The sequence below is a fragment of the Trichechus manatus genome, unplaced genomic scaffold, assembly GCF_000243295.1.
Source record: "Trichechus manatus latirostris isolate Lorelei unplaced genomic scaffold, TriManLat1.0 scaffold00181, whole genome shotgun sequence".
Taxonomy (NCBI): domain Eukaryota; kingdom Metazoa; phylum Chordata; class Mammalia; order Sirenia; family Trichechidae; genus Trichechus; species Trichechus manatus.
The window spans coordinates 3,819,339-3,833,853 of NW_004444117.1; the positions used below are offsets into that span (position 1 = coordinate 3,819,339).

A 14,515-nucleotide genomic window follows, 5' to 3' on the forward strand; every position below is an offset into this window, starting at 1 on the left:
TCTCTTTATCTTTGGTTTTGGTAAGTTTGATTATAATATGTCTTGGTGACCTTCTTTTGGGATCTACCTTATGTGGGGTTTGATGAGCATCTTGGATAGATATCTTCTCATCTTTCATGATATCAGGGAAGATTTCTGTCCACAAATCTTCAACAATTTTCTCTGTATTTTCTGTTATCCCCCCCCATTCTGCTAGGTTATTTCTCTTGATAGAGTCCCACATGACTCTTAGAGTGTCTTCGTTCTTTTTAATTCTTTTATCTGATTTTTCCTCATATAAGTTGGCATCAAGAGCTTCATCTTCAGTGTCACTAATTGTAACCTCTACTGCCTCAATTCTGCTTCTATGACTTTCTATTGAGTTGTCTAATTCTGTAATTTTATTGTAAATCTTCTGGATTTCTGATTGCTGTCTCTCTATGGATTCTTGCAGCCTATTAAATTTGTCATTATGTTCTTGAATAACTTTTTTAAGTTCCACTACTACTTTGTCTATATGTTCCCTGGCTTTTTCTGTATTTTGTTGAATTTCCTTTCTAATTTCTAGGAGAGTTCTGTGTATTAATCTTTTGTATTCTGCCTCTGGTAATTCCAAGAAATTCTCTTCCTCCAGAGAATTTATTCTTTACTTTGGGAGCTTGCTGAAGCCATCATGGATTGCCTCTTTATGTGATTTGATATTGACTGTTGTCTCCGAGCCATCAATAAGTTATTATGATTTTATTTTATATTTGTTTAGTGAGTCCTAGTTTCTTGTTTTGTTTTGATATGTCCCAATAGGCTGCTCGTGTGTGCTAGATTTGATTATTGACACCTTTGAAGCTCTAACGTCCTGTCACCAGGTAGTTAGTTCTGTAACTAAGTTTGTGCCCACCGAAGTCCTTTAAATTTTCCTATATGGGTTCAGCTCAGGTGACCAGGCAGTCAGTCACCAAGTGTGTGGTGCAGGCTCTCACCTACAGTCCTAGAGAGGCATGGGTGATTGGTGCAAACACTGGACTCTGGCTGTGGTAGGGGATCACACACTGAGCCAGGCAGGGGGCTGACAGCTGCCCCTTAGAGTCTGAAAGGAAAGTGTGTCCCTATTCTCTAGGGTGAGTAGGTCGGTGAGTTTTGCAGCCAGACTATGAGCACCCCACTCTGCTGGCTGTAAAGACTCGAGGGCACCGCTTTTTCTCGGACTCCTGTAGCAGGTGACTAGGAGGTTTAGGTGATGCCACAAGTCCTCAAGCCCCTGTTGCAGATTGACAAAAGTGCCTACTTAATGGGCAGGGCTGTTTCAAGGGTCACAAATCTGCCACTTCACAGCTGAAACAGTTGAAGTTAAACTTCAGATGTTTTCTCTGTTGTAGTGTGGCAGTGAGGGCTAATGCTATTGAGATGGGTCCCCCAAGTCTATACAGGGGTGTAAGGCACTCAGAGTTTGCAAACCCCTTATACCCGTGCCTAGCAAAGGAGCTGTGCTGACCTTGTTTTCCTGTCTTAGGGGAGCCAGTAGCTTATTTTTTCCCTCTCCAAAGCCAGGAGAGTGGGTCGGTGCACCTTTTGGGATCTACTTCCAGCCCAGCAGTCTCCTGGTGCAGAGTGCAGAGGGAGGAGGTAAAAGGGAGAGAGATTTTTCCCAAGTGGGCTTTTTTTTTTTTTAAATCCCTGTGAAAGGCTGCATGCGTGTACTTATCTTTAGCCGCTTGGGAGCTGCTTTTCACTGGTTCGAAGTGTCCAGGCAGAATCTCTGCTGCCGGGTCGCTCTTGATGTGGAAACTGCTTCCTGAGCGCATGCACAGCACAGCTGTTTGCCTGCTTCACTGCGGACCCTGCGTGGCTGCAGAGCTGCAGTCTCACCGCTGCCGCCTCTCTGGTGCTCTTCACTTCTTCCAAACCATCTCCCTCTCCCCCTGCCACTCAGTCTGATTCCTTAACTTTGCCTTGTTCAGGGCTCCTAGATATTCATATACAGTCAAATCACTTGTTTTTCCAAGTCTTTGTTGTAAGAGGGATATAGGAAGTGTCTCACTACACCGCCATCTTGGAGAGTTCTTGTCTTTAAAGTCTAATAGTTCTAGTACGATATACCTCAGAGTTTACTCTTCTGGGCCCATTCTTCCAGGTACCTGGGGGCCTTTCCATTATGTTAGCTTCATGTCTTTTATTTAAGAAGGTTATCTTTATAAATGTAAAATGTTAGTTCTATCCCACTGTTTGGATTTTCTTCCTCAAAGACTCCAGTTTTACATATATTGGATCTTTTTTTACATGTTTTCTTTGTTGATCACTTCCTTTATGATCTCCCTTAACTATTTATTTTTCATCTTCTTGACCCTTTTCATGTCTATCCTCTGTGTCCTCTACTGTAAGTCTGGTTGTATGTATTTCCCTTGGGCACCCTGGTCTTCATTCCTGAGAAGATTTGTCTTTTCTTTCCATATCTTTCCTGGATTTAGTCAGTTCTCATTTTAAGTCTTCATATTGTTTGCCCGTTTCTATCTGAATTTTTGAATTTCTGGTTCATGGTCCAGCTGCATGATTAATTATATATTTAATTCATCTTGGAGTGTTGTATTCCTTTTCTTCTTCTTTTTCTCCTCCTCCTCTTTCTTTTTGAGTGTTTACATCTACTGAAAAATTTTAACTCTGATTTTCTGTTTTATTTTTATAATGACTTTGTATGCATAGTGCTTATTTTTTCTGTTGGGTGGCTTCCTAGGTTTCTTCATTCAGGAGTATCAGACCCACATCTTTGGTACACTTCACATTCTCTTGACTGCATCCTTTTTCCAAAAGTTCCATTCATGTCCCATATCGTAGCACCACCAGGGGTCAACCAGTCACCTAGGAAGTGCTGGGCCCTCTCATTGGCTACTGCCATGCCACCATGTTGACCAACCATAGCCCAGAGTTTACGGATCCTCCTTTCACTTACAGATTTAGACAAAACACTACAGGGGGCAGTTCCTGGCATCCTGGGTGGCCACCAAAAGGGCTGAATAATGCAACCTGGAAGTGAAGAAGAATTAACTCCCCACGGGAGGAACAGTTATACAGGGATAGGCAGAGACTTGGCAGATAAACCCTCTTCTCCTTCTGTCTCACAGACCTCTCCAAGGCACAGTCTGTCCTTGTGCCTGTTTGGAAACATTGCACAAGAATGCACCTGCCAAGCAACCTGCTGAGAAGAGTACCCTCTGTTACTCCTATAGTGAAGTGCAGTTTCTGTAATGAATGGATCCCTTGTGTGTCTGTCTTCTTCTGAATTCTGGATACTATCTTGCTTCCCATAGGACAATTTCTTCTTTTCTTTCATCCCCAAGTATCTGAGGTGCAGCACTTTCTTCCTACTCATTGCCTTTTCAGAAGCACTGCCTTCACAATACAGGTACCCCTTGTGTCTCAGACTTTCCTCCTGGAGACATTATCTCCTTCATTGTTTTCCCATTGTCTCCCCAGCCACCTTCATTATCTCCCCAGTCTATATGGCTGTCTTCCCAAGGACCTTGCCTCACTCTCCTCTTTCTGGAGAGTCCGCATCTAATGCTTGTTCTGCCATGGGCTCAGGCTTGGCTCTGTCAGTCTTGAGTTTTTAGTTCCTACTCACATGTACACTGAAGTGTCTCTTGGTTACACTATTAAAAAAAACCAAACCGGTTGCCGTCCAGTAGATTCCGACTCACAGAGACCCTATAGGACAGAGTAGAACTGCCCTAAAGGGTTTCCAAAGATCAGCTGGTGGATTCCAGCTGTTGACCTTTTGGTTTGCAGCCAAGCTCTTAACCATGGTGCCACCAGGGCTCCTTGTTACATTGTAGGCATGGGTTATGAGTGACTTTACTTGATGATCTGAGTCATCTTTAGGAAAATGTGTGAAGATTTGAATTTAAGCAGCTATTTACCCTTTTTACTTAATTATTTTCTTTTGAATGATAAAATACTGTTTGGTAAAGAACTATTAACCAAAATCTACTCTGTCAATGCAACTAACATAAATTTTCCAAAACTAGGTTACTAATAGAAGTCACCTGATGAAATCAATTAAAGAAAAAAAAAAAAGGGAGGCAAAGACACATAATACAGATGTAGAAATTATTCTTTGGTTGGTCCCACAATTGCCAGTGTTACTGGTGCTGCAAACACACCGTTTGTAGGCTGGCATAAAAGGTAATAAAGTGATTGGTTAAGGTGTAGAAATGCGGAAAATGACATCAACTATTTTAATGTTGGAGCCCTGGTAGTGCAGTGGTTAAGAACTCAGGCTGCTAACCAAAAGGTTGGCAGTTCAAATCCACCAGCTGCTTCTCGGAAACCCTATGAGACAGTCTACTCTGTCCTCTAGGGTTGTTATGAGTCAGAATTGACTCTACAGCAACGGGTTTGGTTTTTTCTTGGATCCTAATGTTATGCAAATAAATATACCTGTGGTTTGGGGTAAAATTTTCAGTGACAACAGCATATACTGACTCAAAAACAGCTTAGGTAGAAGTGAAAACTGTGTTAGATAATTCACAAGGTGGCTCTTGACAAAGACACTGATGCCCAAGGTGCAAGTGAACGGTCTGAATGAAATAGTTTCTTGAAGAAAGTGGAAAACAGTAATGTTTTATATAATATCATAGGCCATGTCATTTAAACAGGTGTGTGTAAGTAAATTAATAAAGTAAATATTTTAAGTAGATATTTAACTGATCTGTACCCTTAGAAGTTTACGTTTTTTAGTGTCTTCTCCTTGGGCAAATGGCAGGGTCACTCTCTGTATAGGCAGACATGAGTATTTCTCTGTAACCATATTTTTTAAAAAATGATACTGCCAGCTCCAGGTTACATTATCTGCCTGGCTCCTGTGGCCATCGGGCTAAGTACTGGGGGTTAGGGAATGGGCTGGCCTCTCCCTGGCTGGGCGGGGGGCATGTGTGTACACTGAGGATGGTGGATCATACGTGGTTTCACAAAGAGGTGGCTTTGGAGCATTTGACCATTGAACACAGGCTTGAGAGTGGGAGCCTAAAAGGGAGGTGTCAGGGACCAGCTTGTGCATGTGCTGCTGGGCCAGAATGGTAACAGGGGAGTGGGGACATGTTTGGGAGGATGGCTTGCCAAAGGCCTGGAGTTTCAGAGTGGTTTGCCTTGAATACACAAAGAGGTAATAGGGAGCCATGGAAGATTTTGAGTAAGAGAGCACCAGCCTCCCTCACTGGGCCCTGCTTTCAGATCCCAGGGCTGCTAGACCCTGCTGAGACCCCTCTGGGGTGGACAGCCCCAGGCAGTGCCACTTTTACAGGGGAGAAGGCTCCAGAAGGCTTTATGTTATGGATTGAATTATGTCTCCCAAATAGATATGCGGAAGTCCTAATCCTTGGTACCTGTGAATGTGACCTTGTTAGGAAACAGGGTCTTTGAAGATGTTATCAGTTAACACGAGGTCATACTGGGTAGGCTGAGTCTTAATACCATCCGAGTTGTGTCTTTATAAAAGAAGAGACACAGAGATACAGAGACACAGGGTGAAGATGACCATGTGAGGGTCTATCTATAAGTCAGGAATGCCTGGAGCTACCAGAAGCTGGAAGGATCTTCCCCTAGAGCAGACAGAGAGAGCACGGCCCTGCCAACTGGACTCCTAGTCTATAGAACTGTGAGACAATACATTTCTGTTTTGAAAAGCCACCCAGTTTATGGCGTTTTGTTACAGCCATCCCAAGACACTAAGACACCTTACCTGAAGCCACTTTCTTGTCTATGTCTGTTTTCTATCCGCTCAAACTCCTCAGACGCCAGCACCATCCCACTGTCTGTCTGGTTATCCTGTGCAGAAAGAGCAAGCCTAGGGCTGTGGCCCCACCCTAGGCCCTTCTGTGGGGCAGCTGTCTCCCAGCCAGAAGGGACGCATGAACCGTCACCTGTGTATCTGCTGACTTAATGCCCCCCCACCCCCACCGCAGGAATTCAGTGAGAAACTGGGCAGAACCTGCAGGTGAGGGGTCACAGACCCCACTCCACAGGGGGAGACACTGAGGATCTGGGGGGCAGTGCCTGGTCCATGCTTGGGAGGTGGCAAAGCTGAGACGCCCCACAGTGGAGGCCCACAGGCGGTCAAGCATGGGTTCAGGGCATGGTTAAAGCAGAAGCACCAGCAGAAATGGGGACAATATTTGAACTTTAGTGGGGCTTTGCTACCCTTAGATTGTGGTTTGGCATGGTTTTTATCTGCAATTACACAAGAAGGGGCTGCAATCTTTTCAGAACTTGGGGCCCTCTGCAGTCTTCTTCTGGCCCTGGAGACAGGAACTCAGGTCAACCTGGCTCTGCTCCAGGCCTCCCATTGGTCCTCTGCCGCCCCCAGGGCCTCCCACGGGCCCAGCATTTACTGACCAGGACCCAGAACCCACTGCCCTTCATCTGGGAGGGAGGCTGGACTGGGAGGCTGGGGCTGGAATCCTGGCTGCGTGCTGCTGGAATTCATGTTTGGGAGGCTCAGTCTCCTCTTTTACAAAGTGGAGACGCTAGGACAAACTTCAGGGAGCGCATTGTTTAAGCTGTTTGTTTACCTGCATCTGAGAAGCCAGGTGTCACCACCTGAGTGGACACCTGTGTTTTCCTGTGCCAGGCACCCCCAGCCTCCCCTTCTAGTGACACCATCCCCTACTCACAGACCATGTGGCTTAGTGGCACTGAGTGCCAGCAAACGGGGCCCATGACTCAGGCTGATCCACTGAGAGCCACTGGGAAAGAGGGTTTCAGGGCTGTGGGGCGAGACCCTGGGTGGGAGTGATGGCAACGATCACACAGGGGAAAGCAGCTGAGGGACAGCAGCATCTTGTGAGCTTCCAGATCCAGATGTGCCTGAAGCTCACCTGGACTTGACATTTTCCGGGGACAATGGGCTGCTGGAGCGAGTCTGAGTTGGTTTCTGCCACTTGCTTCATGAGTTCCTGACTGCTTCCCACCCCCCGTCTCCCCCAAGAGACAGAGCCCTGACAGGAAGTCCACAGCTCCCCTCCTCCCAGTTATCACCAGGGAGCTCACCACTGAGGCTTTGTAGGTCGTTGGGGTCATGGGAAATTCTTCGAATGTTTTCATCCTGGAGGAACCCTGAGTCTGAGTTCCTCTGGCCAGGCACCCAGGAAAGGATACACAATTGTAGTATCTGTGGAGATAAAATGGAAAGTGCTGGAGAGACACACCTCAGCAACCCTCCTGAAAGCCCTCTCCACCTCTCCTTCTACCCTTTTTCCTCCCAGGGAGGACCTTGAGCCTGGGGCATGAGGATCTGGTCCACTCCCCAGGTCCCACCTCCAGATGGTGAGCATGTCCCTCCCTGTCCAGAGCCTCTGTTTCTCTCCTATACCAGAGGGATAAATGTGGAAGGAGAGTGGAACACACCTAGAGCCCCCTGCCGCTTTACCCATACCTGGTTCGGCCATTTACAATGACTCTGCTATTTTAGTTGGCCTACAACAGTCCCTCATGTCTCTGAAATTTGCTTTCTTGATGACTGATGAGGATAAAATATACCACGTCCAAGCTGCTCCCCGGCCCCACCCCTACTCCACCCTACTTCTGGGCCCGGGAGGGCAGCTGACCTGGCGGCCAGGCTGTGGCGATGCAGGCTGGGCAGGCTGCACTCGGAGTCGGCGCCAGCGACGTGCAGCGCCGTGGTGGACGCCTGCAGGAAGCTGCCCTCTTCCGAACTCTGGGAGCCACGCGGGGGCGTGAAGTCCTCCTCCTCCTGGCAGGGACAGGACAAGTGTCTGGGGTCAGATATCACACGAACCCTCCCTTGGCCTGCCCTGCGCTGGACTGCGTGGTTCCTTCCTTGAGAGGTGGGCTCTAACAGTAGTGGTGCCTTGAGCGTCCTGAGATCTGAGTGAGCCCCCCCCACCCAGAGGCCGGTACACTGCGGCTCTCGCGATAGGTGGCACCTCAAGGTTGATGAAGGCTTGCTGTGTGCTGCTAGTAAAACCAGCTGCTGTTGAGACAGTTCCCACTCATGGTAACCCCATGTGCATCAGAGGAGAATTGTACTTCATAGGGTTTTTAATGGATGACTTTTTGGAAGTAGATCGCCAGGGCTTTCTTCTGAGGCACCTCTGGGTGGGTTCGAACATTCAACCATTTGGTTAGCAGCCGAGTGCGTTAACCATCTCTGCCACCCAGGAAATCCTGCTGTGTGCCAGCCTCCCTAAATTCTCACAACAGCTCTCTATTTTATGGATGAGGAAGGTACGCTTTAGGGGGACAGGGGCAGGCCAGGACACAGCCAGAGTGCTCTCACTCCAGTGTCCTTGGCTGTCCCTGCAGCCTCAGGAACTAATGTGAATGCTTCCCACGTTCTTCCTCTTGGGGAAGAACTGGACCCAAAGTGCCTATCCCCAGCCTCTGGGAGGCTGGGCAGCAGGCTGCTCATTGCTCTCTCCTCTATCCCCCACTGTGCCAACTGACGGTCCCTGGTGTCAGCCCTGAGCTGGCTGTGTTCCCCACCCTTGAGGAGCACCATGTGGTGAGGGAGATATCCCAGGACACAGAGGACAAGGGCCCATGTGCTTGATGGGTACAGAGAGTAAGCGGGCCTGAGCTGCAGTGAGGGAGATGAGGGAGTTTTCATGATTATGATGCTGGAGAGGTGACGGTCTGCTTTGTAAGCCCATTGAGGAACCAACGCAGAGATGGGAGAAGCATGGCGCCCCTGGTGTCATTGTGATGCTGTTTATAGTAGCCTGGAGCTCCCCGTGGGCAAGGATGGGCTCTGACCATGTGAATTACAGCAGATTCTGACCATTCACATGACGGTCACTGGTGGGTGTGTGCTCAAAAGGAAGATGCCTGTGTCTCCACCTCGAGTGGCCGGGGTGTGGAGGTGGGGGTGCAGGCAGTGGGCACTGGAGGGCAGGCCCAGGTGCCTGGAGGCTGGCCATGTACAAACCCTCGCCTGGTAGCTGAGGGCCATGCAGGGCTGACAGGGCTGAATACAGGGCTCAGGGGGGCAGCCAGGCTGGGGCCCTGCTGGGCAGGAGGGAGGCCCAGGAGAAAGGGCCAGAGGTTGCAGCAGGACAGGGAGGAGGGGTTCACCTGCTGGCCCCCGCCCTGCAGCAGGTTCCCCAGGATCTCCACCAGCTCCGAGAACGCAGGTCTCGCCTTGGGGTCTCCAGACCAGCAGCTTAGCATGATGCGGCGTCTGTGGGGTAGAGCCAGGGTGCAGGACTGTGGTCTGAGCATGCCCTGCCACCCCTCCACCAGCAGATCCACCCCAGCCATGCTGATCCACCCCAGTCCCTCCTACTTCCAGGCTCAGGCTCAGGCTCAGGCTATCCCACCTGCCTTGGGTTCCCTTCCCCCATGCAGCTCAAGTCCCTCCTTGGGGACGCTTTCCCTGATCACTGGCTATGCCTGGATCCCTTGGTGCCCCCTCTCGGTGCCCATCACAGTCTTGGTTTCATGTGGTCTGTGTGTGTCTAGGGCAGTGGCTGGCGGGCGCTGAGGAGAGTTGGTAGATGGATGAGTCAGGGAGGAGAGGGGAGTGACAGAATGCATGCTACAGGCCCCCTAGCCCACCCCCTCTCCTGGTCCGGTGGGGACACTCACATGGCAGGAGTGGCCAGCTCCGGGGCCCTCATCCGGGTGCCGTCTTTCAGCCGCTGGCAGAACTCCTCATTGATCTGCACCCCAGGGTACGGGGAGGCCCCTGACAGCAGGACAGGACAGCATGAGCAGGCAGCAGACATCCCACTGGTCAGCCCAGCCACCCAATTGCCCCCTCTCACCCACGGCAGGGTGCCCTTCCTGCAGCTCCCAGCTGGCCTGGGGCAGTCGCTTCCTGTCCCCAAGCTCTAGCTCCAAACTTGGTCACAAGAGGATGCTGCACTTGCTAGTGTTGCTGTGTGCAGGAGCGCGGTACCTATGCCAGGCGTCTGGCACATGGTAGGCATGTGAGATGCGTTAGTTCAAACATGGTTATGGGGATCGTTGGGGCGGAGCCAGCATTGACCCCTTTCAGCAAAAACAAAGCCCCATGGCAGCCTTCCCTGGCCGACCAAGCCACTCCCTCCTAAGTCCTGTCAGCTCCTCATCCTAAACCTATCCTCTTCCTCCACTCGACCCTGACCCAGGCACCTCCTCTCTGCTGACCACCGACCTCTCTGTTTTCCCTCCTGCCCCTTGATTCATTCCCCACTCAGCAGCCAGAGTGATGCTTTTAAAACACGAGTCAGTTGGCACCTCTCCTTCACTCAGGACCCTGCAGGCTCCCATAAGATTTAAATTCCAAGTCCTCACCCAGGCCACAGGGGCTGGCTGCCCAGCTGCCTCTCCTGCCCCTTCAGCCTCATCTCATGATGCACCCGCCCCCCCCCCATCACCTGCTCTGCTCTGCACACTGACCACCTCTGACACACAAGGCTGTGGAACTGGCTGCCCTTTTCCCTGAAACTGCTCTCCTCCCAGGCCCCCGGCCTCGTCTACCCACCCTTCATTCCAAACCAGTTGCCGTGGAGGCAGTTTCAAATCCTGGCAGCCCCATGTGTGTCAGAGCGGAACTGTCCCTTCTTGGGGTTTTCAATGGCTAATTTTTCAGAAGTAGGTCACCAGGCCTTTCTTCAGCTATGCCTTTCGGTAGACTCCACCCCTCAACCTTTTGGTTAGCAACAGTTTGGAACACCTAGGGCCCTTCCCTGGCCCCTGGGGCTTACACAGCAGCCTCATCCTTCCTGTACTCTTTAAAACAAAAAAAAACCCATTGCCATCAAGTCAATTCTGACTCACAGCAACACTATAAGACAGAGTAAAACTGCCCCATAGGGTTTCCAAGGCTGTAAATCTTTACAGAAACAGACTGTCACATCTTTCTTCCACAGAGCAGCTGGTGGGGTCGAACCACCGATCTTTTGGTTAGCAGCAGAGTGCTTAACCACTGCACCACAAGGGCTCCTCCCTATACTCTTCAGACTGCTTTATTTTTTAGTAACAGCATTTATCATTGTTGCCATTTGATAGTATTTTTACTTTATCACTTTTTCATTGCCTCTCCCCACACTAGCTAGGGACTTCCGTGGGCTTGTCCCCCGTGGGCTTGCATAAGTCGGTGCGCTCAGTCTCCTCTGGGCTTCTCCCCAACTCTGTGAGGGCAGGAGCAGCATCGCCATGTGGCAGGTGGGGAGAGTGAAGCTGGGCCTGTGAATGACCTGTGCACTCGCCCCAAGTGCATGCTCCAGCCACCCTGTCCCTGCATCAGAGAGGCTGGTATGGCGCCTGAGGCAGGTGACCCTGGCCCCCTGGGGCTGAGAGTGCTTGCACCAGCTCTCACAGCTGGGTGCTGGCTGGCCCAGCTGCCACACTCACCCAGAGAGAAGATCTCCCAGAGCAGCACCCCAAAGGACCACACGTCACTTTGCGTGGTGTACACCTTGTCAAAGATGCTCTCAGGGGCCATCCACTTCAGGGGCAGCCGGGCCTGCAGGAGGGAAGTGTGACACCTGGGATGGCCTGTGTCTCTCCAGGACTCTGGCCACTTCCCTGCTTGTGTTCTGGCAGCTCCTGCAGGGTGGCCCTGCTCTGTTCTCCCTCTTCCTGTCTCCCCTGCTCTACGGCCCTCCACGCTGGCTCCCTCTCCCATCCTCCCTCTGCAGGTGCCCTTGAAGGTTTCTTCCCTGCTGTGGTTCTCCTGGGTCTGCCCGGCCCCTCTCTTCCTCTGAGGGCACTCTCCATTCCCTCCTCCAGCTACCGACCCTCAGCCCAGCTCCTGTGGGACCAGGCCTTACACACCCTCACCGTCTGCCCCCAACACAGTTTTCCTCTGGCAGCTCTGCCTTGGCAAACACGCTGTCTGCTCTGTCCTCTCACTAGAAGCCTGGCAGTCACTCCTGACCCTCTCTCTCCTGCGGCCCCTCCCTCCTGTTGCCTCTTCCTCATCACCCATCTCTGTCCCTCTATGGCCTCTACCTCTGCTCCCTCCTCTCACCCTGATGCCCTTCTCTTCACAGCTTGGGGAGCAGTTTGTAAATGTACACCTGGCCCTCACCTCCACACACCCCACACACCGTGAGTTAGGGTGAAGTACAAAGCTGAGGCCAGGGCCTAGACCCACCCTGCTCATCTCCTTGCTTCCAACCCTCTGCCCCCTGCCTGACTCCTGACCAGCCTTGGACGCTCATTCAGGCACCTCCCTTGCTGAGCTCTACCAGAGAGACACAGGCTACCTCCCAAGCACCAGGCCTATCCATCTCCAGGACTGACACCTCGTGGGGTCCACATCTGCATGTCCAGGACCCCCAGGGCAGGCCAGGAACTCAATGTCCAACAAATGGATCCAGGCATTGGGCAAAACACAAGCTCCAGTCTGGGCACTCTGGTCCCAGCTTCTCAACTCCTGTTTAATTCCCCTGCCCCAGGCTCCCTCTGTGGGGTCACTGGGGTCCCCCACAGGCTCAGGGCCCTCAGGTCCCAAGGTGGGTCCAGGGCACAGTGAATCCCCCAGACCCTGGGCAGGTGGCCTGGATCCTATGAGCCTGGCAGGCCAGAGTCCTGTGTCAGCACCTCCCCATGGTCCCAACCTCACATATCTTCCCCACCTACCCCGCTACCTCCACCTCCCTTTCTGAGTGGCCTGCACTCACACTGCCCTTGCGGACATAGTCAGGGTCTTTGTAGATGTCCCGGGCAAGGCCGAAGTCGCAGATCTTCACCACGTCGCTTTCTGACAGCAGAATGTTCCGAGCAGCCAGGTCCCTGTGGATGCACTAGGGGTGTGTAGGGCAGGGAGCCATCAGAGCAGGACCCCGGTGACACTCATGCCTGGAGCTGTGGGGTGCCCGCCTCAGCCCTGCTCTTTTGGGGAAGGTGTTGCTCCTGGTTAGCAGAGTTATCAGCTCTGAGTCTGTGTGTCCCCAGGAGTTGCCATAGAGAGGGCTCATGGAACTGTAGGGATGGCAGAGATGGTTGGGAAGTCACCCAGACTCTGATCCCACATCCAGCTCTGCCACTGACTAGCTGGGAGACCTTGGGAAGTCACTTCCACACTCTGGGCTCAGTTGCCTCTGTGAAATGGGGAGATGCTGCTTGACCACAGGGTTGTTGTGGGGGTAAAGTTAGGACTGAACCCATCCTCCTACACTGGTACATTTTCACCCTTCTCTCTGAAGGGCCTTCCAGGGGGCAGCTCACCTTGCGGGAGGCCAGGAACTCCATCCCTCGGGCCACCTGGAAGCTGTAGCAGACCAGGTCTTCCATAGTCAGTGGGCTCAGCCACAGGTTCTCTGCTGCATGAAGGAGTGAAGTGAGCTCATGAGGGGCCTCCTCTGTGACTCTCGTCTCCCAGTCCCAGAGGGCTGTATCCCTGACTGCATCTCTCCTGACCTAGCCTCTGAGGCCCCTAGCACCAGCTAACAAGCATGTTGGCCTCCACTCTCTCTGGGACACCTACTTACTGCTCCCAGAGCCCAGAAAATTCTATTATGCCACTGGGCCTTTGCACATGCTACTTTGACCTGAACTGCTCCCATCTGAGGGAAACTCCTATTCATCCTGTGATGCTCAAGTCAAATGTCTCTGTGAAACTGTCCCTGAAGTGTCCTTCCTTCCTAAGGCAGAACCCATTACACGCTTGTTTCTGTGCACCCTTCTGCACCTGCAGCCTTGTGTATCCCTGGCCAGACAGTAAGCCCCTCCATGGAGAGCACCACGACAGCTTATCCTAGGGTCTCCCGATCTTGAGATACCACGGGGCCAGCCAGACACGGTGGGGTGGAATGTGGGGGAATGCAACCTCTTACCTTCTTCGACTGAGGGCGCCCGTTCTGCCATGCCCTTGCCCATCAGTAGCCGCATGAGGAGGGCCCTGTCACTGCTTCCGGACTGATTCCTTCGGTCAGCCTTGGCACTCTCCACCATAGCGTGGAAACGCCTTCGCTGCTCTGGGGACTTCTCCTGAAGAGGCACATAGCAGGTTCTAGGGTGGCCACCCCCCCTCCCCGGGTCTTCCCCCTTTAGCAGAAGAGTCCCTTCCATCTTGGCCCCCCTCTAGCTCACCAACAGAGCTCCTGGAGCGGAGGCAGGTACCCACCGCGTAAGGGTTGAAGGCCTCCCGTTTGGCGCGTAAGAAGTTGGAGAGGTTGCCATACTTGCAGAACTCCACGATCACCATGAGGGGGCCTGGGGCAGGGTAGGATAAGAAGGGGACGCTTAATGATCAAAGGCAGGCTGGGCAGGCCAGCTCCACAGCAACGCCCCAACCTGACACCGGCTGCGCCCTCCACCCCTCCTTCCCTCCGCCTTGTGCCCAGGCTCCGCCCTGCTTTGCCCCAGCCCATTCTAGGCCCAACAGGCCCCTGCCACCCGGAGCGCTGGTGCGCCTAGGAAAACCTCGCCCACCCCTAGTTTCCCCCACCTCCCTTTTCCCCGCTGCCCGAGAGCTCGGTACCGTTGGGCTTAGTGCAGGCCCCCAGGAGGTTGACAACGTTGAGGTGGTTACCGATGTGGATGAGGATCTTGAGCTCCGACATGAGGGCACGGTGCTCACTGGCTGTGGCGCCCTCTG

At 52.2% G+C, this 14,515-nt stretch overlaps 1 protein-coding gene across 1 annotated transcript in view; it reads right to left on the reverse strand.

Annotated features, from left to right (window-relative positions):
• FLT4 (fms related receptor tyrosine kinase 4) overlaps positions 1-14,515 on the reverse strand; it is a 38,104-nt gene that overhangs the window by 2,630 nt on the left and 20,959 nt on the right. The window contains exons 21-31 of the mRNA XM_012558698.2: positions 14,399-14,512; positions 14,042-14,130; positions 13,752-13,905; positions 13,144-13,238; positions 12,597-12,719; positions 11,323-11,434; positions 9,571-9,670; positions 9,058-9,163; positions 7,572-7,717; positions 7,015-7,135; positions 5,708-5,793 (exon numbers count right to left, since the gene is read on the reverse strand). Coding sequence (XP_012414152.2) covers positions 5,708-5,793; positions 7,015-7,135; positions 7,572-7,717; positions 9,058-9,163; positions 9,571-9,670; positions 11,323-11,434; positions 12,597-12,719; positions 13,144-13,238; positions 13,752-13,905; positions 14,042-14,130; positions 14,399-14,512 — 1,246 coding nt within the window. The remainder of the gene's footprint in view (positions 1-5,707; positions 5,794-7,014; positions 7,136-7,571; positions 7,718-9,057; positions 9,164-9,570; positions 9,671-11,322; positions 11,435-12,596; positions 12,720-13,143; positions 13,239-13,751; positions 13,906-14,041; positions 14,131-14,398; positions 14,513-14,515) is intronic.